Genomic DNA, 21,309 nt, shown 5'->3' on the forward strand with positions numbered 1-21,309 from the left:
CACTTAGATAAAATCCATTGGTGACTTGGCGGGGATCGAACCCGGGACCTCAGGGACTGAAGTCCCGCGCTCTAACCACTACGCCAGCTCGCTCCCCAAACAAAAAAACAATAAGCTACGTGTTTTCACAAAATTTGACCATAATGCTGGTTAGTTGAATAGGTTATACACCAGACTAATTGCTATAATAACACTTATCCCAAAAAATGTTTAAACTTAATATAACTTATATAACTTTCACCCATACTATTAACCGACTTATCTATTTTCATTACATTATATATTGAAGACAATTAAAAAGTTAATTTGATCTTAGTGGATACGACATCAGCAGCAGATTCTCCTTGGTCGTTGATGCTAGAAGGATGGGTGGACAACTCGCCTGACGATCACGGGGACGAGCATGGAGGCGAGCATGACGAGCATGATGAACACGACGAGCATGATGACCATGATCACGACGAACATGATGAGCATGGTAACTACCAGGTGTTAGGCTAATGCTGCTTAGAAATCATGATTATACCAGTAACCGGTAGATGTAATTTTATATTTGTTGCATCCTAAAAATCCACTTAGTATAAGGTAAATTTTCTCAAACGTTTTAAATATTTTTCCAATTTTTATTCAGTTAAAAAAATTTGGAAACCTCATTAAACTTGTCAAAACAGTATAATGGATGCAATCAATAAGTCTTACTTTTTGGTTTTTAGATTTGGTAAAATTATATCAGAAATCACTTGGCATTAATTCTTTGTATCGGTTTATCACTGGAATATTTCACTTAAGAAAAACTCACCTTTTCAATGGCAATGGTTTTAACTTTGCCATATTCTAAATTGTTATGATTCTTTTGTTTACAAAAGTTCTAGTGTATTGAGAAGTGTAAATAGTAAATGTCTTTTCAAATTCCTAACATTTATAGTTTATGTTGTTAAGTGGAAGCAATCTTCTTTTAGATTTTTGATATTTCTTTGTGAGTGTATAATGTCTCAAGTTGCATAATATTAGCTTAGTACCTATACAAGATGGCGGCTGCTCAAAAACAGTTTTTTTCTTTTCTATTTTTCTTTGAACTAGTTTTAGTAATCATCAACCTATATAAAATTGTTTTACAGGTCTAAAGGTATAATGGGTAATGACTACACTTATAACGCCACAACATAAAAATTTGTTAACTTTTCGGTTTAATAATTTGTAATCCATTATCTAACAACTAAACATCAAAAATGTTTTTGAATACCACCTCTTAGACTGAATATATATTTTTTAACTTGAAAAATTAAAGCTTTGTCCACGTCACAGGCATAAACTTATGGCTAGGAGTTGACAGACAGGCACTACATCTACTAGCACAGGTGTCCATAGAGCCTGTAACCTGCTCAGATGGTGATGTTCTGTAACTAGGCAGAAACGTCAGCTTCTAGTCATAGGTTTATGTCCGTGACTTGGTCAAACCCTGTAGACCAAGTTTATAGTGTTAGTGTTAGTGACCGTGGAAGTCTTATTGCCCAATTATTCCAATATGCAATTTCAGAATGATTAAATGAAGGACAGAATGAGTGACTCTGGTTTGTAGAACATTTACCTTTATCCTATATTGCTCCCAACATAGCCGTTATCTCAGGATTCACTTTGTAATTTTTTAAACGCTGTTACAGTAATGCATCGCACCACTCATTCCTAAATGGTAGTACCTAGTGATGACAATTCAAAATTAAAGTCATTAACGGAAAATGGGAGTAAATGATTTTGGTAGAATTTCAAAATAGCATCCCTTCACAATGTGGGTTATTAAAAAGAATATTAATTTGAATGTACATTTGGAGAATTATAGGCTTGTACTTAGACATTTTTAGACCCTTATATAAATCCCAGAACCTTACCTTAACTTTAGATTATGAAAAATCAAGCTGTCCAAAGTAATTTGTTGGGAGAGTAGTCACAACAGGCAAGATGTAAAATGTTTGCCAACTTATAAGAAAACTACAAAACTTTGTGCAATGTTAAAACAAAGTTAAACGTTAAATATTGTGCACTTGACAATAACTGCAACTTTTTATCCTACAATAACAAAATCAAATCAATACTAACATCTGTAGAGTAAATTTATGTAACCCCCTTTATTGAGTTTAGCTGAATTATTTAATTCCAATATTCATTAGGTGTTGTTATCCAATAAAACCATGCCAGACAAGCTGTTGAAGAACTATGTTTCTACAAAACTAACCTATCTAAAATGATAACTTTTTTAATGTTCGATGAAATAATTAACTACTAGGATTAGTTAGTCAGAAATTAATTTACTGTTGATGTTGTGTCTGTTTTTGTGTATAGAAATTCGAGTTCAGTTTATAATTACATTTAATGTTTACATTTAACCGAGTATATTAAAGTTTTAACAAATAGTTTGCAAATCAAAATGCTGTTTTATAATATGGCTTCGCTTTGGGCAGAAACATACTTGATCCGAATGTTCAAACCAGGTTGTAACTCCTTTGTTTTAAAAGCTGAGGTATCATGAAATGTTTGTAAAAATACTAAACGTTTGTTTGGAAATATTAAAAGTCTAGTAACTTGCAGTTGTTTAATAGCCTATATATTATTAAGTGAATAAGAGTTACTATCAAAATTAATTTTGAACTAAAAAATATGCAGCAGTTTTTACTAGTAGCTGTCATCTTGTTATGTTTTCAATGTACTTAATTGTTTTTTAGGATTTAGAATTTAATTTGAACCTTTTCCAAATATTTACAGTGTTTCTAAATTGCATGATAAGTATGCCCATATTCCTATCTTTGACGATTAAAAAGAACTCTTTTTCAGTAAAATAAAATTGTATTTAAATAAATGAAGTGCTGACTAAAATTGATGTGCCAAGTGATTTCGATCTCCACAAATCTTTCAAATTTCTAACGTTAATAATAAATTAAGAATCAGTTGGTAGGCTACATATAGTTTATGGTATTGATTTTTTTTACATTACTGAAGAGATTTTGTTTATTTCAATCCATATCCGATGCAATGCCATAGCAGTTTTGTGCTTTTAATTTGGATTAAGATTTGATTTAATAAATATTCTTTTGATAGTCCTCACACTAATGCAATTTATCGTGGTCTATACTTATTTAGTTTATTAGAAGGATTCAATATTAATTTTAGAATTGTATTGATATCAAACTATCATGGATTTGCTCACATAACTTATTTTGTGTACATTTTTTATTCATACTAATCAATTTTCAGGTTTTGTGTAAGAAAATATCTTTACAGCTTATGATAGGGGACAGTAAGATGAATATAAGAAGCTTAGTTTAATATGATGTGTGGGGCATAGGTTGTGTCCGTTTTGCTTTGGAATGTTTTAATCTGTAATACAATAATTTCTTTATCCATCAACATTTGAGCTTGTAATGACAGTTTATTTACTAGGCCTACTGTATATTATAAACAAATAAAATCTCTTTAATTTATTATACAGCTATTATTAATACAGCTTATTATTATACAGGGTGGTAAAAAAGTCCCTGGACAGTTAAATATTTTAAAAAATAATGCAGATAGAGCTACAATACTTGGTACAACGTTACAGGGCATAAAACTCTATTTTAACACATATTCAGTGATCCAATAACTCTTCAGGGGGACGGCCCACAAGGAGTCGGAAGAAAATCTTAAATGGAAGCATAGGTCAATATGCACATCAAATTAAAGGTCTTTTTTAGTAGAATACAATGCCGCAAACCGCACTTCAAAAGGTTGATACTGCGCAAAATGACAGTTGTTCAAAGATTCATTTAATTTACATTGTTATTATACGCTTACTCCTCAGGGGGCACAGCCCTAGGAATCGGAAGAAAATTGTTGACGTAAGCATAGGTCGATATGCACATCAAATTAAAGGTCTTTACTAGTAGATTACAATGCCGTAAATTCAAGCTCAAAAGAATGCCTGAGTAAAAAATGGCAGTCGTTCAAAGATTCAAAATGGCGGATTCAAGAAATCTTTGAACAACTGTCATTTTGCGCAGGATCAACCTTTTGAAGTGCGGTTTGCGGCATTGTATTCTACTAAAAAAGACCTTTAATTTGATGTGCATATTGACCTATGCTTCCATTTAAGATTTTCTTCCGACTCCTTGTGGGCCGTCCCCCTGAAGAGTTATTGGATCACTGAATATGTGTTAAAATAGAGTTTTATGCCCTGTAACGTTGTACCAAGTATTGTAGCTCTATCTGCATTATTTTTTAAAATATTTAACTGTCCAGGGACTTTTTTACCACCCTGTATACAGCTACCATGAACCAAACTCAACCTTTGTGTTCTACGAATGTCTTAAAAATTAATACAGACTGATAGTAAATTGCTTACCAGTTAACTGCTTATTCTTTTTCAGTTAAATTTAAATGTTATCAAGTTTAACTCCTAGCAGCTTAGCAGTGTTTTCCGATAGAAGTTGTATTCAAAAATGATTTTTCCTGTGATACAATCAATAGAATGCTTTTTAAGGCTTTAGACTAGCATTTTGGTTTAATAATTTAGAATAATTTTTGTAGCCAGACTATTTCTTTTCATAACTTTCCTCATTTTAGCATCTTAATATACTTCATCTTTTCATTGTTAAAAAGGCAAACCTTTGATCTGTAATCAGTTTTATAATAATTTTGAGAGAAATCAGTTTTTGAGCAGCCACTCTTGGGGTTCGTTAGGTGTACTTATACCAAAGTTTGAGCCCATTTTAAAATTTAAATGCAATGTATTATTGTGTTTAATTTAATGTATATGTAGATAAAATACTACAAAAATAATACCAAACATTTTAAAAAAAAAAGTAAGTAAAATATCCTGTTAGAGGCTAAGGCTGACTTTCTAAATACATAATTCAACAAATGAACTGTAAAGATTAATTTTTAGACTGTTAAAGTCAAATATTGTTTAAGGTTAATATCATTCAATGGGTGTCAACAATAATTGCACATATTGTCTCTTGTGTTCTACTTACTTTGAACTGTTAGCAGTTATCAAGTTTGTTATTACAAAATGTTAGGAAAGGAGAGTAATGAAAGATAAATTATAGATGACGAGGACGAAGACGACAAATTTGATAAGAGGAGTAAGTTGAAGGAAAAGTTAAAATTTATGTTTAGTAAAAAAGACACTCCACTAAAGAAGCAAAATAATAGAATTTTGAATATTAACTATTTGACAAGATTCCACAAAAAGTATAGTAGAATGGACTTGGATGACGAAGAAGAAGAAAAGGGATACAAGAAAACTAAATTCAAAAAGCAGGAGGAAGATGAAGATGAGACAGACAATGATGAAGATAATGATGGTGATGAAGAGAACGATGAAGATGAAAAGGAGGATGATGATGAAGAAGGGGAGGTGGAGGAGGAGGACAGTGAAGAAGAAGAAGAAGAAGAAGAGGAGGAGGAGGAGGATGATAATGAAGAAGAAGAAGAGGAGGAGGATGATGATAATGAAGAAGAAGAAGAGGAGGATGATGATAATGAAGAAGTAGAAGAAGAAGAGGAGGAACAAGGTGAGGATGATGTTGATGACGATGAGGAAGAACATGAAGTAGAAGATGAGGAGGAAGAAGAGGAGGAAGAAGAAGAGGAGGAGGAAGAAGAGGTAGAAGAAGAGGAGGAGGAGGAAGAGATAGAAGAAGAAAATGAAGATGAAGAGGAAGAAGAGGTGGAGGAAGAAGAAGAAGAAGGGAATAAGATCAATGAAGATGAGGAAGATGATGATGAAGAGGAAGAAGATGAGGAAGAGGATGATAAGAAATCTGTCTTGTTTGCTAAAAGAATCAAACATGATGAAGATGAAAATGATGATGATGATGATGATGATGACGACGACGTAAAGAAAATAAAGTCCTGGACGAAGGGAAAAATCAGAACTAAAAAAACAATTGAGGAAGATCCTAAAGTAGCTTTGAAGAAAAAATATTTAAACGATTTAATGGAGAAACTTAAAAAAGAAGATATTAGTAAGAAAATAGAAAAATCTGGTAAGAAAATGCCAGTTTTGAGTTTGAGAGTGTTCATGCATTGTGTTGTTAACACATAACAATATTAATCAAACTTGCATTTAAACTGTGTTCTGTTAAGTACAAAAATATGTATTAAAAAAATAGTAACCTTAGTTTACAATATTTAGTTTTTACCTAGTTTTAGTTTTATTTAACCAAACTTAACTTTTTCCTTTTAGTGAGTTTTATTTTTGCCTCTTTTTGTTTGGATTGATTAATACTCATAACCGCTTTGTTTTTACTAACTTATTATGTACATGCCAAAACAGTAGTTGATGTTTGTATTGTAAACCCAACGTTTTTAATAACCTGATACAATAAAGAGTCATTCACCTGAGCGTTAAGTTAAAAAACACAACAACAAAACATATTATAAAAACCATTTTAGTGTCCAGTATTACATTAAATTCTATCATATCGGATTATTCTTGAGTTTTCAAACCTAAAGTTATTTTTGATGATGATTTAGACAAATCACCTCCTGCCCCGGGTTTCTTTCAGATAACTGACGCTTAACTGTAAATTTGTTTTGTTTAGATAATGACGAAGTTATCATAGAAAAAATAGAATATTATTTTGTCGGTACTTGTTTTTTAATCATTAGTTTAATACTACTTTTTATTTTTACATCACCTTAGTTATTAGTTCCTAGCAAAATATACTCCAAAGAAATCTAAATGCAACAATGATGTAGCCTATCTGATAAAATCAATCCCGTTTATTAACTTATTGGCCCAAACTATTGAAATCTTTGAAAATAGATAGATGAACTCTTCCTCTTTGTTTTTAAAAATGTATAAGAAGGTAAGTTTGAAATTGAAATGCAAATTATTAAAGATAAGGCATAGGATGATTAATCTTTCTTCTTTTGTCTATTGCCTGAATTGTTTATTGGGCTCAAAAATGATACTTTTTTAGTTTGAAATTAGAATCATAAAGCTCACACCCAGACGAATAGTACCCCCAAATGCAAATGAAAGATCTGTTTTTAAACTGATTGTGTTAAGAGAGTAAATCTATACATTTTTTTAATGTAAAAAAAATTACGTTATAAAAAAAGAGTATTTGTACAACATCCAGCATCTTTAAAATTCTACTACAATGCTCAACTGCATGATTTATTTATAGCTTATATTCCTCGTAAAAAGAAGGATATTGAAGAAGATGATGATATAGATGAAAAGGAGACAGACGGAGAGGATGACGAGGAAACTGAGGTAAGTATTTTTTTTTTTTTTTACAAAATATATTCAATCTTACCCTTTTGGAGAAAAGTCCCTTAGCTGTTGCTTTAGTATACTATGTAGGAAATCAAAAACGGGTTATGTTGTTATAATTTTGACATAAACCTAACAGAGCCTCATTAAACCTATACAGTAGACTCCCGATAATCCACAATAATGAGTGGCTGAGTGGTTGTGGATAATTGGAATTGTGGAATATGCAAACCTAACCTACGAGTAATATATTTTAAATGTAGCGTAGATACCTTTTAATTTTTCCCCACAAATGTATACCAAACAAATAATATTGAAGAGCCTATGTATGGGCCTAGTGATAAGAAAGATTTAAACACCCACGAAATGTTACTTGTAACCTCATTGGTTCTGTAATCGGTGACTCATCGGTGGTCAGTGAAGTAAACAACGATGAGCCACCTCACGCTAAAAAACTTGGTTGTCTTGTTTATTGTTTAACGTACATTTAACTTGCATAGTATAATTTAATTTGTAAATCGGATTTCTTTTGGAATTGTTGTTAATCTGCAGCATGGTAAATCCAATTGTATATATTCAGGAGTCCTCTGTTTTGTTTTCTTTTACACATTCAGATAATTAAAATTATTTTACCATATTCATTTTGAAATATTGTTAAACTATTTGTGCTAAAAATAGTTGTAAAACATGTTTGAAGTTTATTTATATTGTTCAAGAACTTACATACTTACAAATGTAGCTAGAAAGACAATTTATTATACTGAATATTTTTTTCAACTAGAGATCTATGTTAGATAGCCACACGACCCTGCCTTTATTAAACTTGTTACGAAATAGAAAATGACTCAGAAAAAATAACGTTAAATGCAAGCGAAATTTCTGTTGTTAATAATGAATTATGAAGTTATTTTTTCTTGTATTTTTCCATGTTTACTATACACCTAACTGTTACGGTTTGGTTCAGTAAAATAAGGATAATTAATGAAATATTTTGCGATTGAACACAGTTAAGTGGGTATAAAATATACCAACCATATCTGATTTAAATTCAAAATAGAAAAACAAATCTAAAAAAGTACATTAAGGATCAAGGTTAAACATATCTTTAATTTATTCCAGGATTTTACCCAAAATGATGATGATAATCAGGACGGTTTTGAAGATGTGGAAGAAGATGAGACTTCTGGAGGTATGTTTAACTAAATCGGTTAATTTTGTGAAAAACAACATCAAACATATATTATCATTTACGTACCAACTAAATAGAAAATTTAATAATAAAATGATAAGCCTTTAACTAACTTTTCCATAACTTTTTTCCATCTAGTTGGTGGTTTCTTTCTCCTATTATTAACAATTTAGGCTATTCATTCATTTTTATACCCTCCAAAATTGCTGAATTATAAAATAATTAAGGTTATTTACCTTCAGCTCAAGTATATACTTGAAAAATTGCTTATAATGAAGGTACGTAATCTTGATTCCTTTGGAATTTATTTCACTTATGATATTAGTATTGTTTTAGTTAAATTAATTGGTGAAAAAACTATGCTAAACTTTAAATTGTAACTAAAATTTAGTTATTTAATTAAATTAAGTATTTAATACTTTTTATAATTGAATATCTGACTGAACTAGACAATATTACCTCTTTTAGATAAAGAACAAATATTTTTATTCATAACGATGTTGTACACATAAAAAATGCATGTTAACTGGTAAACAATATTTATTTACAAAATCATGTTTATTTCCAGTGGCGTTGAAGTTTGGTGTCGGAGTAGCTTTAGTTTTTGTCGCTCATGTTGTACTGATAAGAAAGTGGAGCAAAGGGGGTTCGTAAATGTTGGTGTGGAGTTTTGGACTTTGTTGCTTTCTTTAACAAAATAATCACCAGGAAATTATCTCATGTAAATAAATGTTATCTTTTACTAAGCTTATCTTTACACTGGTTTAGACAAACGTCAATATATATATCCCTTGTAGGAACCTGTAGACTATGCAATAATAATGGTACACCAGGCCATTTATAACAAAATTGTTTCTGGGAATATATTCTCAGAGAAATTTAGTTGGAACTTTGTCTTTTCAGTATCCATTGTCACTCTAGAAAGCTGAAGGAATCTGTAGCTAACACGCTTTACAGTAAATGTTTTATTGAGGTCTGCATGTTTACATTGTTTATGAAGAGTTTGTGATTAAAACTACTTTCCTGTTGTATTTTGCTTAAAATAAAATCATAAATTAAATTTATTCTGGTTGTTGCATTTTCTCTATGGGCTTAAATTAACTTGTTAAGTACGTCAAGGACCTACTTGATATCTCTGAAAATACAAAAATACATTCAGGAACAGCTCTGCATTATTTGACTGTGAAAGCTTACCGTTTAGAATTCATAGGATTTTATTAATGTAATTTTAGAACTAACCTAAAAACTCCAATTTTGACAACTTTAACCAGCATGCATCTTAGTTTTACTGCATGAATGGGTGAAGTTTCCACTTATGCATTAATTGTTTTTAAAGTAAGTCTTGAGTATTTTTGTTAATGTATATAACCTTATTGTTAAATTTGACCAATAGCTTGTATTACACAGCCTTACTGAAACAAAATATGCAGTACTAAAAAAATCAATAAAAAATGTGCTTAGATTTTACGAGAAAGTTTTGCTCCAAAGTAGCCTCGAGATGTTTATTTAAAGTAACAGTTTGATTTAATTGTAGGAAATTTAACTTTGAAGAATTTAGTTGGATAAAAATTTTCTTTTAGAGAGGCATACTTAGGATTCACTAGTAATTTCATACAACTGCTGAGTAACATTAATACTGAAAACAAGATTTAAAATAGGATACAGCAAAGAATAATTAATTTATTGGATGATATATTTTAACTCAAAATTATATTTTAAATATGGGATGTAAATAATATTTTGGGTAATAGGCAATAGCATACTAAGATGTAAATCTCAAACAATTGTTGGGTTTTTTGTTAAAATTTTTCTCATTTCCTAGCATTTTGCCTTAAAATACCCTGTTTAATTTATTTTAATCGTCTACACGTTTTTAGATGCAGCTCAAGCAGTAGAAGAGGAAGGGAATGAGAGTGCTGAGGTTCCGCCCACATATGTGGAGAGACGACAAACGTTGATCCCTACCAAGATCATGGAGGACATCCCACCTTACTTGAGACCTGAGGGTAACATATATGGCTTTGTTATGTGAGCAAATCCCTCAAGTAATAGTTTCTGTCATAGCTGTTCTCTGTCTGATTGTTGTATTAGTGTGGTTTTATGTTAATCTGTTTGGTTTAGATAACGAGTATTCCGAAGGTGAACCAGACCATGAAGAAGAGACTGAAGAGGAAACGGAAGACGAATCTTACAAAAAGGAAACTTTCGAAGAGCTAAGAGCGGCCTACACCCAGGCGCCTGTTGAGGAAGGGGAGAGCGATCCTGATATAACAGAAGATAGTCTTATCAAGGTATTGTTACGTCTGGGATAAGTAGATGGAGAATTAAAAAATAACTTATTTCTGAATCAGGGGATTTTCAAGTGAATTAATTCAGCTCTAAAGAAAAAGTAATAAGATACATTGTACAGCTTGTGACATGTATTTTGGCACTTGGGGGGGTCAGTGTTGGCGGGGGGAGGGTGGAGGTAAGGAAAAGACCGGACTGCAAAAATTTCCTCTGACTCATGGGGTGTACACCCCGTGTTTGTGTACTTGAGCGCCTTCATACGGGTTGCGAGGACTGTTGACGCAACCCGCATGACGGCACATAATGTTTTTGAGCTAGCTACTAGTAGCAATCGGCCAAGTGCCAGCTTACGTGTCACGAGTTGTAGTGGTTTTTACTTAAATAAATTTAGTTTTAGAATTCAACAGATGGATTGTTCAGGGTGGCCACGCTCCGTGAATTCCGGGAAAACCGGGAAATATGCGTGAATTTTACGTGCCGTGAAAAAACCGGGAAATATGCGTGAATTTTAAAAATTCGCAGTGAAAAATCCCAAAATGCATATTTTTAGCGCTTTTGTAATGAAACTTAATCCTCCATATTATGGATTCATATTTTGTAAAACTACATTTCAGTTTGACATGTTCTCGGTTCCGACCACTCTGGCCGAGTGGGCAGGCGAGCCAATCGCGACCGTTAATATACTCGCGTCGTTTCAGTGTCAGTGTGTGGTGGGAGCACTATTTTTGGGAGGGGGAGGGGACGAAAGATCCCGAGCGCATCCGAAGTTACATCGTACATCGCAACATGGCAAGGTCACTAGACTAAGACTAGACCCTCTTAATCTGCCAAACACCAGTCCTAGTCCAGTAGTAGTTATTTGTTTGTGTTTTTTATGATTTTGGACGAGTTATTTTCATGGAGTGAAGTGTCTTTTTTCCATCACTAGGTAAGTAATTATATTTTTATGTTGCATGTTATCAAATAGGGTTGTTTAGTGAATAAGATCAATAATAAATCATCTCAGACTTGGATAGTTTCTTAATTTAATAATCAAGAAATCAATTCAATCCACAGTTGGGAATCGTATTTTTTAAATCGTAGTGTCGTCTGTCTAGTGTCTACGTATAGTTTTGCCATTTCTTGATAAACGAACGTAGACAAACTTATTTCGGTCTAGGTTAAGTCGATACCGGCAATGGCGGCAATAGTTGGTCGCACTAAACTTGAGCTAGAGCAACAACCGAAGGTAGCAAGCACTGAATGCACTTGTACACTTTGTACCCTCATGTACTAAAGGAATATATCTTTGGAACTAGGGGATTGTGTTGTGGGATTGTTACGGCGCGTAAAGATTTTTTAGATTGTAAAGGCCAGCGGCAATGCAGCGGCCAGCAGCAGCCGATGAGCCGGTTGATTCTTCTTGTGGTACCAACATAACAACGTTATACAGCGTCTCGATTCGATTTTATTTTCTAACAGAGTTGCCGTACCGTGCCAGTGCTACCTCCATTTGGATATTTTCAGTCTACGACTATTTAGTTTCGTAAAAAGCACGACCGGTTCCGTTAATTCATCAGACTTGGATACGATAAATAACCGAGAACGCACGATAATTTTGGCCCAGCATGAACTACGCCGGTTGTCTGATTCATAATTTAAAAATGGATTATACGAACACCGTAACATTGAACTTACAAAAAATGGTATTGGTTTCGAGAATCGTGAGTTATATTTCAAAACTGGTGTCGAATCGAGAAATTCTGTTATCGGCCTATCCCTTTAAAATACAATTAATTTTCGTAGAACGTAATTCAAGCCATGGCCTTGAGTTTTGTTACCGAGTTTGGTTTTGTTCCTGTTGCTATGCGTAGATCGACACAACTATTATTGCTAACCATTTCCGTCAACCATTACAGATTTTATACCATTCAGACATTATAATTTAATTTTTAAATAGCTTTATCTCTCGCATTTCCCTGATTCTGATTAGAGTTATTATAAATTATTTCAAACTGTGTTGTATTTTTAGTTTAGTTTTTGCTGCAAGTAATACCACTATTTCAATACTATTGTACCATTTGTGACTTATTTTGTAACTGCACAAATAAATACTTTTAAATTAGGTTTACCTGAAATATTATGTTTATTTACAAAACTTGGCAGATTTTAATCGATTTTAGGCCTAACTCGATAAGTTTTGGTACTATCAAACCTGATTTAAAATATATGTTTTACGTAAATGTAAATGCCCATTCCCCCCCCCCCCCCCCTACAGGAATTTGTGGTTATATCTAGTGTCACCGTCGCAACTTTTACAAATTAAATTAGACATTGAATCGAAGATAGATTCACTTTCAATATTAATTAGGCTACAAACGAAATAAATCTGTAGTTAGTTAGTTAATCCTCAACTAATCAGTACATTTAATGCTGAACTTAAAAATGTTAATTTGTTTTATTCTAAGTAGTCAATTGACTACCTTCTTACAACTGCAGTGTGTCATGTTTAAAACGAGCATATTTCGAACGCTTGGACTCTGGCATGCGATGACTAATGGTTGTTTAGACGCTACCATGACTAATTCAATGAATACAGAAAGAGTAGTAATCCTTACATGCGATGATGATTCATGTCCTGTACTATCCCTAAGAGTGGTGGGGTCCACATTTTCGCACACGACTATTATGGATGTAAAGAGATAACTTGTTTACCACGGTAGCTGCTGAAATATCTGTATTTCTTTTGATAAATATAGCCTACTACGTGTATACTTGTAGACAATATTTAGACATTTTAGGTCAGGAATATATTTTATCATAGAGCAAATAAATAGTATACCTAAAAGAGGAGATGAGTTTTTCTAACGGATTTTTTTAAACCTTTGCGCCCTAATTGATTGTTATCGCCTGTCGTTTAGTATCTTCATTACTACACATTAGAACATCATATCATGTTTGGTGTGGGTTTATTTTACAATTTTACGAATATTACATATATTATGCATGTTAATAAGTATAAAAATGTGTGCCTAATCAAAACAGCAGTCAGTCACTGGGCACCTCAGTACCTCTGTACACCCAGTTGTACGTGGGTCATCTACCTCTGGCGGCCGGGCAAGCTGCGTTGGTGTGTGTGTGTGCGCGCGGGCGTGTGTATGTGTATGCGGGAATGCCACAGAAGCAAAATAAACAAATAAAATACTCTAGCTCTAGCTAGTCTAGCACATCGATCGATGGTCTAGCACGCTCTCTCTCTCTCTCTCTTCCTTTTGCCCCTCTCCTTCCGCCCCCCTTCCACTCTATTTCTCTTCTTTCTATCCTACTTTGTGACGTCCTTCCCCCCTTGGAGGAATTAAATGAGAGGAATTGGGAACGAGGCTTACAATAATTACAGCAGCGGCCATATTTTAAATGCATTTTAATGTTGAAAAATGTTTATTGTCAATACAATAAAGCATTATCGTGCATACATAAAATAAAATGTTGAAAGTTTAATAATTTTCAAAGAAGTAAATAAAAAATAATTATTTAGATTCTCCCGTAAAGATTAACATTTTGTTTAAAAATCTTTGAATTAATTAATTTTAACATTAATTGAAAAAGATAAATATTTTTCCTTTATCTTTTTTTTTCTTTTACAGATATGTCAAAAAAACACGGAAAAACGTCCTTTCAAGAGGCCTGGTTTCTAGACCCTGAATTAAATTCGTGGTTAAAAAAGAATAGCAACGATGTGTACTCAGCGTGTTGTAAATTTTGCCCTGCTACCACAATATCACTTGCGAGTATGGGTCGACGAGCTTTGACTAGCCATATGAATGGAGCTAAACACAAGGCTAAGGTAGAGGCTTTCCAAAGATCTCCAGGTTTGAATGTATTTTTTCGCCCTTCATCTGCTGCTTGTAGTTCTTCACCTTCTGCTGCTTGTAGTTCGTCATCTGCTGCTTGTAGTTCGTCGTCTGCCGCTTGTATTTCGTCGTCTGCTGCAAACTTGAAATCTGCTGCAAGTACTTTGGCAGTTACTGTAAACAATCCTGCACCGATGGCCACACCAGCTGAAGGATTTAATATACAAAGTCCAACTGCAAGCCAAATGGAAACTTCACCAGCCTCTACCGTTTCTGTAGTAGGTCAACAAATGTCTGGAGAACCAAAGGGGTTAAAAAAATTCATACTTCATGAGAATGTTACCAAAGCCGAGATTTTGTGGTGTTTAGAAAGTATAATGACTCACCAAAGTACGAGGTCTGCGGGCCAAGATGTGAAACTCTTCAAACTTATGTTTCCCGATAGTGATATTGCGGCAAAGATGGAACTACAAAGGACGAAAATTGCTTATACCATTGTTTACGGTCTTGCCCCATATTTAAAAAAAATCTAACAGACTGTTTGGCTGATTGTGAGTTTTTTGTAATAGCTTTCGACGAGTCTTTAAATAAAGTAAGTCAAACCCAACAGATGGATCTAGTTGTCCGCTTTTGGAATGAACAGGAGGAATTAGTAAACACTAGATACTTAACCTCTGCTTTTTTAACTAGATGTAAGGCCACTGATCTACTAGATGCATTTCTATCGTCTTTGAAACCACTAGATAAGAACAAACTTCTCCAAGTGTCAATGGACGGGCCCAATGTTAATTTGGCATTCTTGAAAGAACTGAAAACTTCTTTAAAAGAAGAATCAAACAATGCTTCCAGCATTCTTGATTTCGGAAGTTGTGGCATTCACGTTGTCCACAATGCCTTCTAAAGAGCTATGACCGCTACAGGTTGGGACGTTGTAAAGTTCTTGAGGCCCGTATACAACCTGTTCAAAGACGTTCCTGCCAGAAGGGGATTTTTTACTACCGTAACTGGTTCAAGCCAATTTCCTCTAAAATTTTGTGCCGTCCGTTGGCTTGAAAATTCTCGTGTGGCTCAGAGGGCATTAGACATGATACCTGATCTTAAGAAATACGTCGAATCAGCCGAAAAAAACAAACAGGCACCTACCTCTTCATCATACCAGATCGTCTATGAAAACCTGAAAGACCCCCTTTTAGGGCCAAAACTGGCCTTTTTCAAGACCATTGCAGATGATAGTGAGGAATTCCTCAACGATTTCCAAACCAATAAACCTATGGTGCCCATACTATACTCAGCCCTTTCCAATTTGGTATGCAAATCTATGGAACGCTTTGTGAAGCCTACAGAAATCAACCCAAAAATTGACGTCAGTGACGAGGAAAAGCTGTTGCACTCCAACAAGATAAAAATAGGCTTCACAACCTCAGCGGAAATCGGAAAATGTTCTCTGTCTGAGTTACAGATTAAAGTTTTTAGGAAAGAATGCAAACGCGGATTAAAAGCCTATGTTGAAAAGATCCAAGAACGTTCCCCACTGAAGTACAATATTACGAAATACTTTACGTGTTTCGACCCGGCTATTTCTCCGCAATTAGGTAAACAGATGTTGGAGAAACTACTCTTGACCCTAATTGAACATGGTTTAATCAGTGGCTCTTTTGCTGACAAGGTAGCCAGTCAGTACAACGCAGTATGCTCTTCGCCATCGGCCCAGCAAGCATTACGAGACTTCAAGAGGAAAGAAGATCGATTGGACAAGCTATGGATGAACATACTGCAGAAAGACAGCGACGAACTGAGAAAAATAATCAAGATGATAATGATCCTCTCTCACGGCAACGCCGAGGTTGAATGGGGATTCTCGGTAAATAAAGAATGCATGATCACTAACATGGCAGAGGAGACTTTGGTGGGTTACAGGACCGTGTATGATGCAGTACAAAAGTTGGGCAGAGTTGAGAAGGTGGAGTTGACAAAAAGCCTCGTTCACGCTGCCAGAAATGCCAGATCCCGCTACAGTGAACACGCCGAAGAAAAGAAGAAGAAAAAGAAAGCAGAAGATGAAGAAAAACTTATGCTTAAAAGAAAACAGCAAATGATTAAGGAATTAGAAGAGAAGAAAATGAAAGTAATGGAGAGTGCAAGGCAAGAAGCAAGCTCAATTGAGACACAAATAACTTGTCTGTTAAAGAAGTAGGATTTTCAAGTCTTCTTACCACCCTACATACAGGGTCTGACTTAGGGGAGGTACGAATGAGGCATTAGTTCAAAATTCCTCCGTGAACAGCGCTGTAGTAGAGAGTACTTTGGCAAAGAAGGTTTACTAATCGCAAAAATAGTTCTGTTCATAAAATAAAATTATAAATGCCTCAAATTCAATTTTATTATTTTTTAATTATAAAATTAAACTATCATAACCTAACCGAACTAACCAAACTTGCTGATAATGAAATAATATAACAAAAGTTTATTAATAGAAAAAATAATTCTGTTTATTAAATAAAACTAGAAATTGCTTTACTAAAATTTTATAATGACTTAATAATAAAATTAAACTGTCATAACCAAACCAAACCAACCAAACTTGCTGATAATAAAAAAATCTTGGACAAAAAGTTAATGCCACGAGCGGGATTTGAACCCGGGACCTTTGGCATATCAGCCCGGCACGCTAACCATTAGACCAACGAGGCCGATGACTGATGATCGTTTTGTTACGGTAATGGCGTTCCCTCAGCTAATAAGAAGCCCACAGCTGTCATTGTAGCCTCTTCTATACCTCCCCTGAGTAAATACCCTACATACATCACACTATGAACTACAGGTTGAAGTCAACGATGTAAAGAACTATCTTTAATTGAAATTCAGGCTGCCGGGTAGAACCCTCTTTGGCGTTATGTACCCCTATCGAGCTGACACTAATAACTATTTTTTGATAATTCCTCATATTTCCTTGGACATCATCCACATACTTTTGTAAATATTTAGTTAATACATTTGTAAATATTTAGTTGATTTTTAAAATGTATTTTACGTTTCTGTTACCCTTCCTATACATTACTGTACTATTGTTACGTTCGTGGTGTTACCATTATTAACTTGTGTTACCCTAATCGTTACTCATGCTATGTAATGTTAATTCTTACCATTGATATTATTACGCAAGTCATATGTTTTTTGTAAAATGTAATCCTTCAAAGATATCTTGATTTTGAAGAAAAATCAAACTTAATTTGTTATTTCTAAAACAGTAGGAAGGCCTTACTGTATTTTTTCTAAACCATTCGTACGTAATGTATTACTTCTAAACTAATTCATTATTCTTATTTGTTTTTTTAAAGTAATAATTATCAGTTAAATCATATAATTTACAGGCTAAAAAATGTTTTTGTTTTAGTTTAAATAGCTTGTGTTTTAGTTAATGTTTTCTTCGTGCAATTTCTACTTTTTATTCTACTACATGGTGAAAAGAAGTCTTTCTGTAAAGTAATTTTTAAAAGTGCTATTGTTTGTTTGTACATAAATTAATTTTATCTGTGACCTGTCCTAATGGTCTATCTAGACGAACGGTATTGCGTGACTCATACACTGCTCCAGAGTTCCCGCCATCTTCTTTTCTGTGGCGAAACTATCATTTTCATTCTGTATAACTTAGTCCCTGGTAAATAAGGATCACATATTTCTCTTGTCAAACATAGTCAGTCATACAAATTGTATAATGTTTTTTTAGTGTTATAACTGCGTTTTTTTACCTTACTTGTAACCGTTTCATTTGATTTATCAAATTTGATTGTAAATTGCAAATAAAACACATTTTACAAAGTTTTTGCAATAAAGTTTTACTTCGCCTCTTCTGATGTATTTCATAACCATAAGTTTATTTAGTTAAAAGCTTCTTAATATTCAATTCAATAATAATAAAATATTACTTGAAGAATGAAAAAAGTGTGCAACTTAAGTGAATTCAAATGCACAATAGTAAAACTGCGTTTCTCTTCTCGTTTGGGTTGTGTAGGCTGGTGGGGAGGGGGATATCCTTATCAGCTTTTGTTGTCACATGTCGGCAGATAAGAAAGTACAGCGCCCACCGTCACTCTTGCTCCGAATTATAATTTAGAACAAGAACAGTGGACCTTTGTACTGTAGTCGCATTTATTCTGGCCGCGCTATGGCCCGGGGTGTAGGGGGGATGTTTATTTATTGCTCAAGTCATTTCCAAAAACATCTGGCCCACGCGGCTCTGAGGTTGTTCAGCTGTCTTCATGGCTAGGCGGGGTGGAGGGGTGGGTGACATGTACACATGACGGCTAGTAGAGACGGCACCGCGCGCCCAGACTGCCTGTGCTTACTGTTACTATTATTCTACCATTGATAGTATGACTTGGTTATTATAAATATTTATTCATTATCTATTTTATTTAATAGTCAATTAATTAAGTTTTATATAGTTTCAAATGCATTGTAAAGATCGCATTATTGGGAATAAGGTCACAAATATGGTAAATATAATCTTGGGGGCCAGAAATCACGACCGGGAAAAACAGGATTTTCGGTCGGGAAAACCGGGAAATATGCGTGATTTTTTCCCCAGGAGTTCTGTGGCCACCCTGATTGTTGTTACAGATACACTTTGATGTAAAACTATTCTAAAAGAAATTCTGTTATAAATAGTAGTCTGTTTTTCCAAAGCTTAACTCTTTGCTATCAAACGCTGATGTGTTTCCTTTTTACAGTCCACAGAATACGAACCTTCAGAGAGTGAACCGGAGGCCAGTGAGCCTGAAGAGGATGAAGAAGATGATCTTATGGAGGATGAGCCTGTTCCCCAATGGAAGAGTAAGTACTACTACTTGAAAGCCTAATAGTGCAATCATTGTTTTTATTTATTTACCTACGACCGTTTTTAATGGCCGTTTCAGTTCAGTTCTTAGAATTGTTCATAACAAGTTACATAACAGCATAATTTTACTTAACAACACCGGTAACGGACCAATGAGGTTCAAGGATTGAGAGAGAAAAAGTAAACTGTTATGCTTCGAACTTCAACTAATCAGCTGTTTACCAATTTAACTGTTAACGATTGGGGCAATTAGTGATTGGTACTATGATTTGTTGCATTAATGTCAGTGGTAATGAGAGGTTATAAACAAAAACATAACCTCTCTTAGAAGTTTTGAGTAGTGATTATTAGTAATTAAAAACCGGTTGTTGGTAAAGTAGTGTACGCAACTCGTGTAAATAGTGTTAACGACACTCGTAGAAGTATTTAAGGCACTCGCCAAGGCTCGTACCTTAAATTTTATCTTGTGTCGTCTACACTATCTGGTGCGATTGTTGCGTAAACTAATATTTACACATAAAATTAAAACACATATAATAACAACTATAGTGTTGTTCTAAGGTTAGGTTTCTTTTCTGTATTTGTTATTAGTTAACTAGCTGTTGATCATACCCAAACTTTTTATAAGTTTTTTATTTTTAGCTTCAGGTAAAATAAAATATAATTTGAAAAGAAAACATCATTTAGGGCCTGTTAAAAGTTATAAGTCATATTTGTACGGGGCAGGCTCTATTCTACTTTTACTGCTTTTTCTCTGATTATAAATTTGTTTAAGATTTTAAATTTTGATTGAGGAAAACACTTGTTCCATGTAAAGCATTCCAGTTTTTTTCCAAAACTATGTTTACATGTAGATGAACCTCAGATTTAATTACGGTTTGGATAACCAATATTCCAATTATTACAGTTTCATCCTGAAAAAATCATAAACAAGTGGATCGTTCAACACTGTGCCCAACTGTCTTTGATCCATTCTTATAAAATGATCCTGGTTAATAAACTAACTGCTCAGACAGTAACAAATCCGTTAATATGATTCGTTCAACAATCACTCAATTCAATTCACTCAACTTCAACTTAAAAAACATACTCTGGTGCACCGGCATTGAAACTCAGTTTCTAATCGCAAATTGATTTTGGCTAGATAAACAGGTGGTCTCAGTCAGTAACAAAGCTAAATAAGGTTCTCATCCCTTTCTACACTCCTTCACTCATGTTTCGGTTAAATAACGCCCAGTCATCCCCATCACTGTGTTTGTATGACAGGCGAGAGTGGGCCCGAGCTGCTAAGAGAGGAAGTGGAGGAGGTACAGACAGAAGAGGAGGAAACTGAGGAAGAGTCAGAGGAGGAGAGCCCTCCAACATCAGGAGGACCCAAGTCCGCTGAGGTGCAGGTTAGTCAGACAATTGGTGATAAAACTAGCGTCTGCTTCTGGAAACCAATAGCGGTGTATCACTTCATCAGGGCTTGTCACAGAACTTTTAGTTTTGTTTGATTCAAGCTATTAGTTATTAGGGTTATTGCAAGGGATTGATCCAAATTCTGGTATCTTTTCTTCCTATGCTAGCGCCAGGGGCATTTGTAATTGAAGTCAGAGTTAGTTCAAACGCTTTTAAGGAAAAGCTGTCCAAACCAATTCAAGTTTTGTGGATGTCCCGGGAATTGCCCTTCCGCACTGAAATTTGAGACACTCACTACTAGCTAGCAATACACCCAGAACATGTTTTGTATTTCAACGTTTTGAAAAGGAATTGAGTTGAACTAGTTTATCTGAGAAAATTAGAGTGGCAGTAAATAAAAGAACACAAAACACAACACTGATATTTCATCCTAGTAGAGGTCTTCTTTGGAGAGTAGATTGAAGATCGTTATTGTCTACCTAACGTAAGCAAATATCTTCTCGTG

At 34.1% G+C, this 21,309-nt stretch overlaps 1 protein-coding gene across 4 annotated transcripts in view; it reads left to right on the forward strand.

Annotated features, from left to right (window-relative positions):
- LOC128991029 (aspartyl/asparaginyl beta-hydroxylase) overlaps positions 1-21,309 on the forward strand; it is a 60,616-nt gene that overhangs the window by 11,127 nt on the left and 28,180 nt on the right. For 2 of the 4 annotated variants that reach the window (XM_054413739.1, XM_054413741.1), the window contains 9 exons: positions 317-478; positions 5,079-6,020; positions 7,170-7,258; positions 8,378-8,447; positions 9,016-9,093; positions 10,325-10,453; positions 10,569-10,738; positions 19,297-19,399; positions 20,670-20,797. In XM_054413739.1, the coding sequence (XP_054269714.1) occupies positions 317-478; positions 5,079-6,020; positions 7,170-7,258; positions 8,378-8,447; positions 9,016-9,093; positions 10,325-10,453; positions 10,569-10,738; positions 19,297-19,399; positions 20,670-20,797 (1,871 nt within the window). The remainder of the gene's footprint in view (positions 1-316; positions 479-5,078; positions 6,021-7,169; positions 7,259-8,377; positions 8,448-9,015; positions 9,094-10,324; positions 10,454-10,568; positions 10,739-19,296; positions 19,400-20,669; positions 20,798-21,309) is intronic. The other 2 variants (XM_054413740.1, XM_054413742.1) reach the window with 2 other exon arrangements.

Source organism: Macrosteles quadrilineatus, unplaced genomic scaffold, assembly GCF_028750875.1.
Source record: "Macrosteles quadrilineatus isolate MER2022 unplaced genomic scaffold, UCM_ALF_1.0 Scaffold_3__2_contigs__length_128488019, whole genome shotgun sequence".
Classification (NCBI taxonomy): Eukaryota; Metazoa; Arthropoda; class Insecta; order Hemiptera; family Cicadellidae; genus Macrosteles; species Macrosteles quadrilineatus.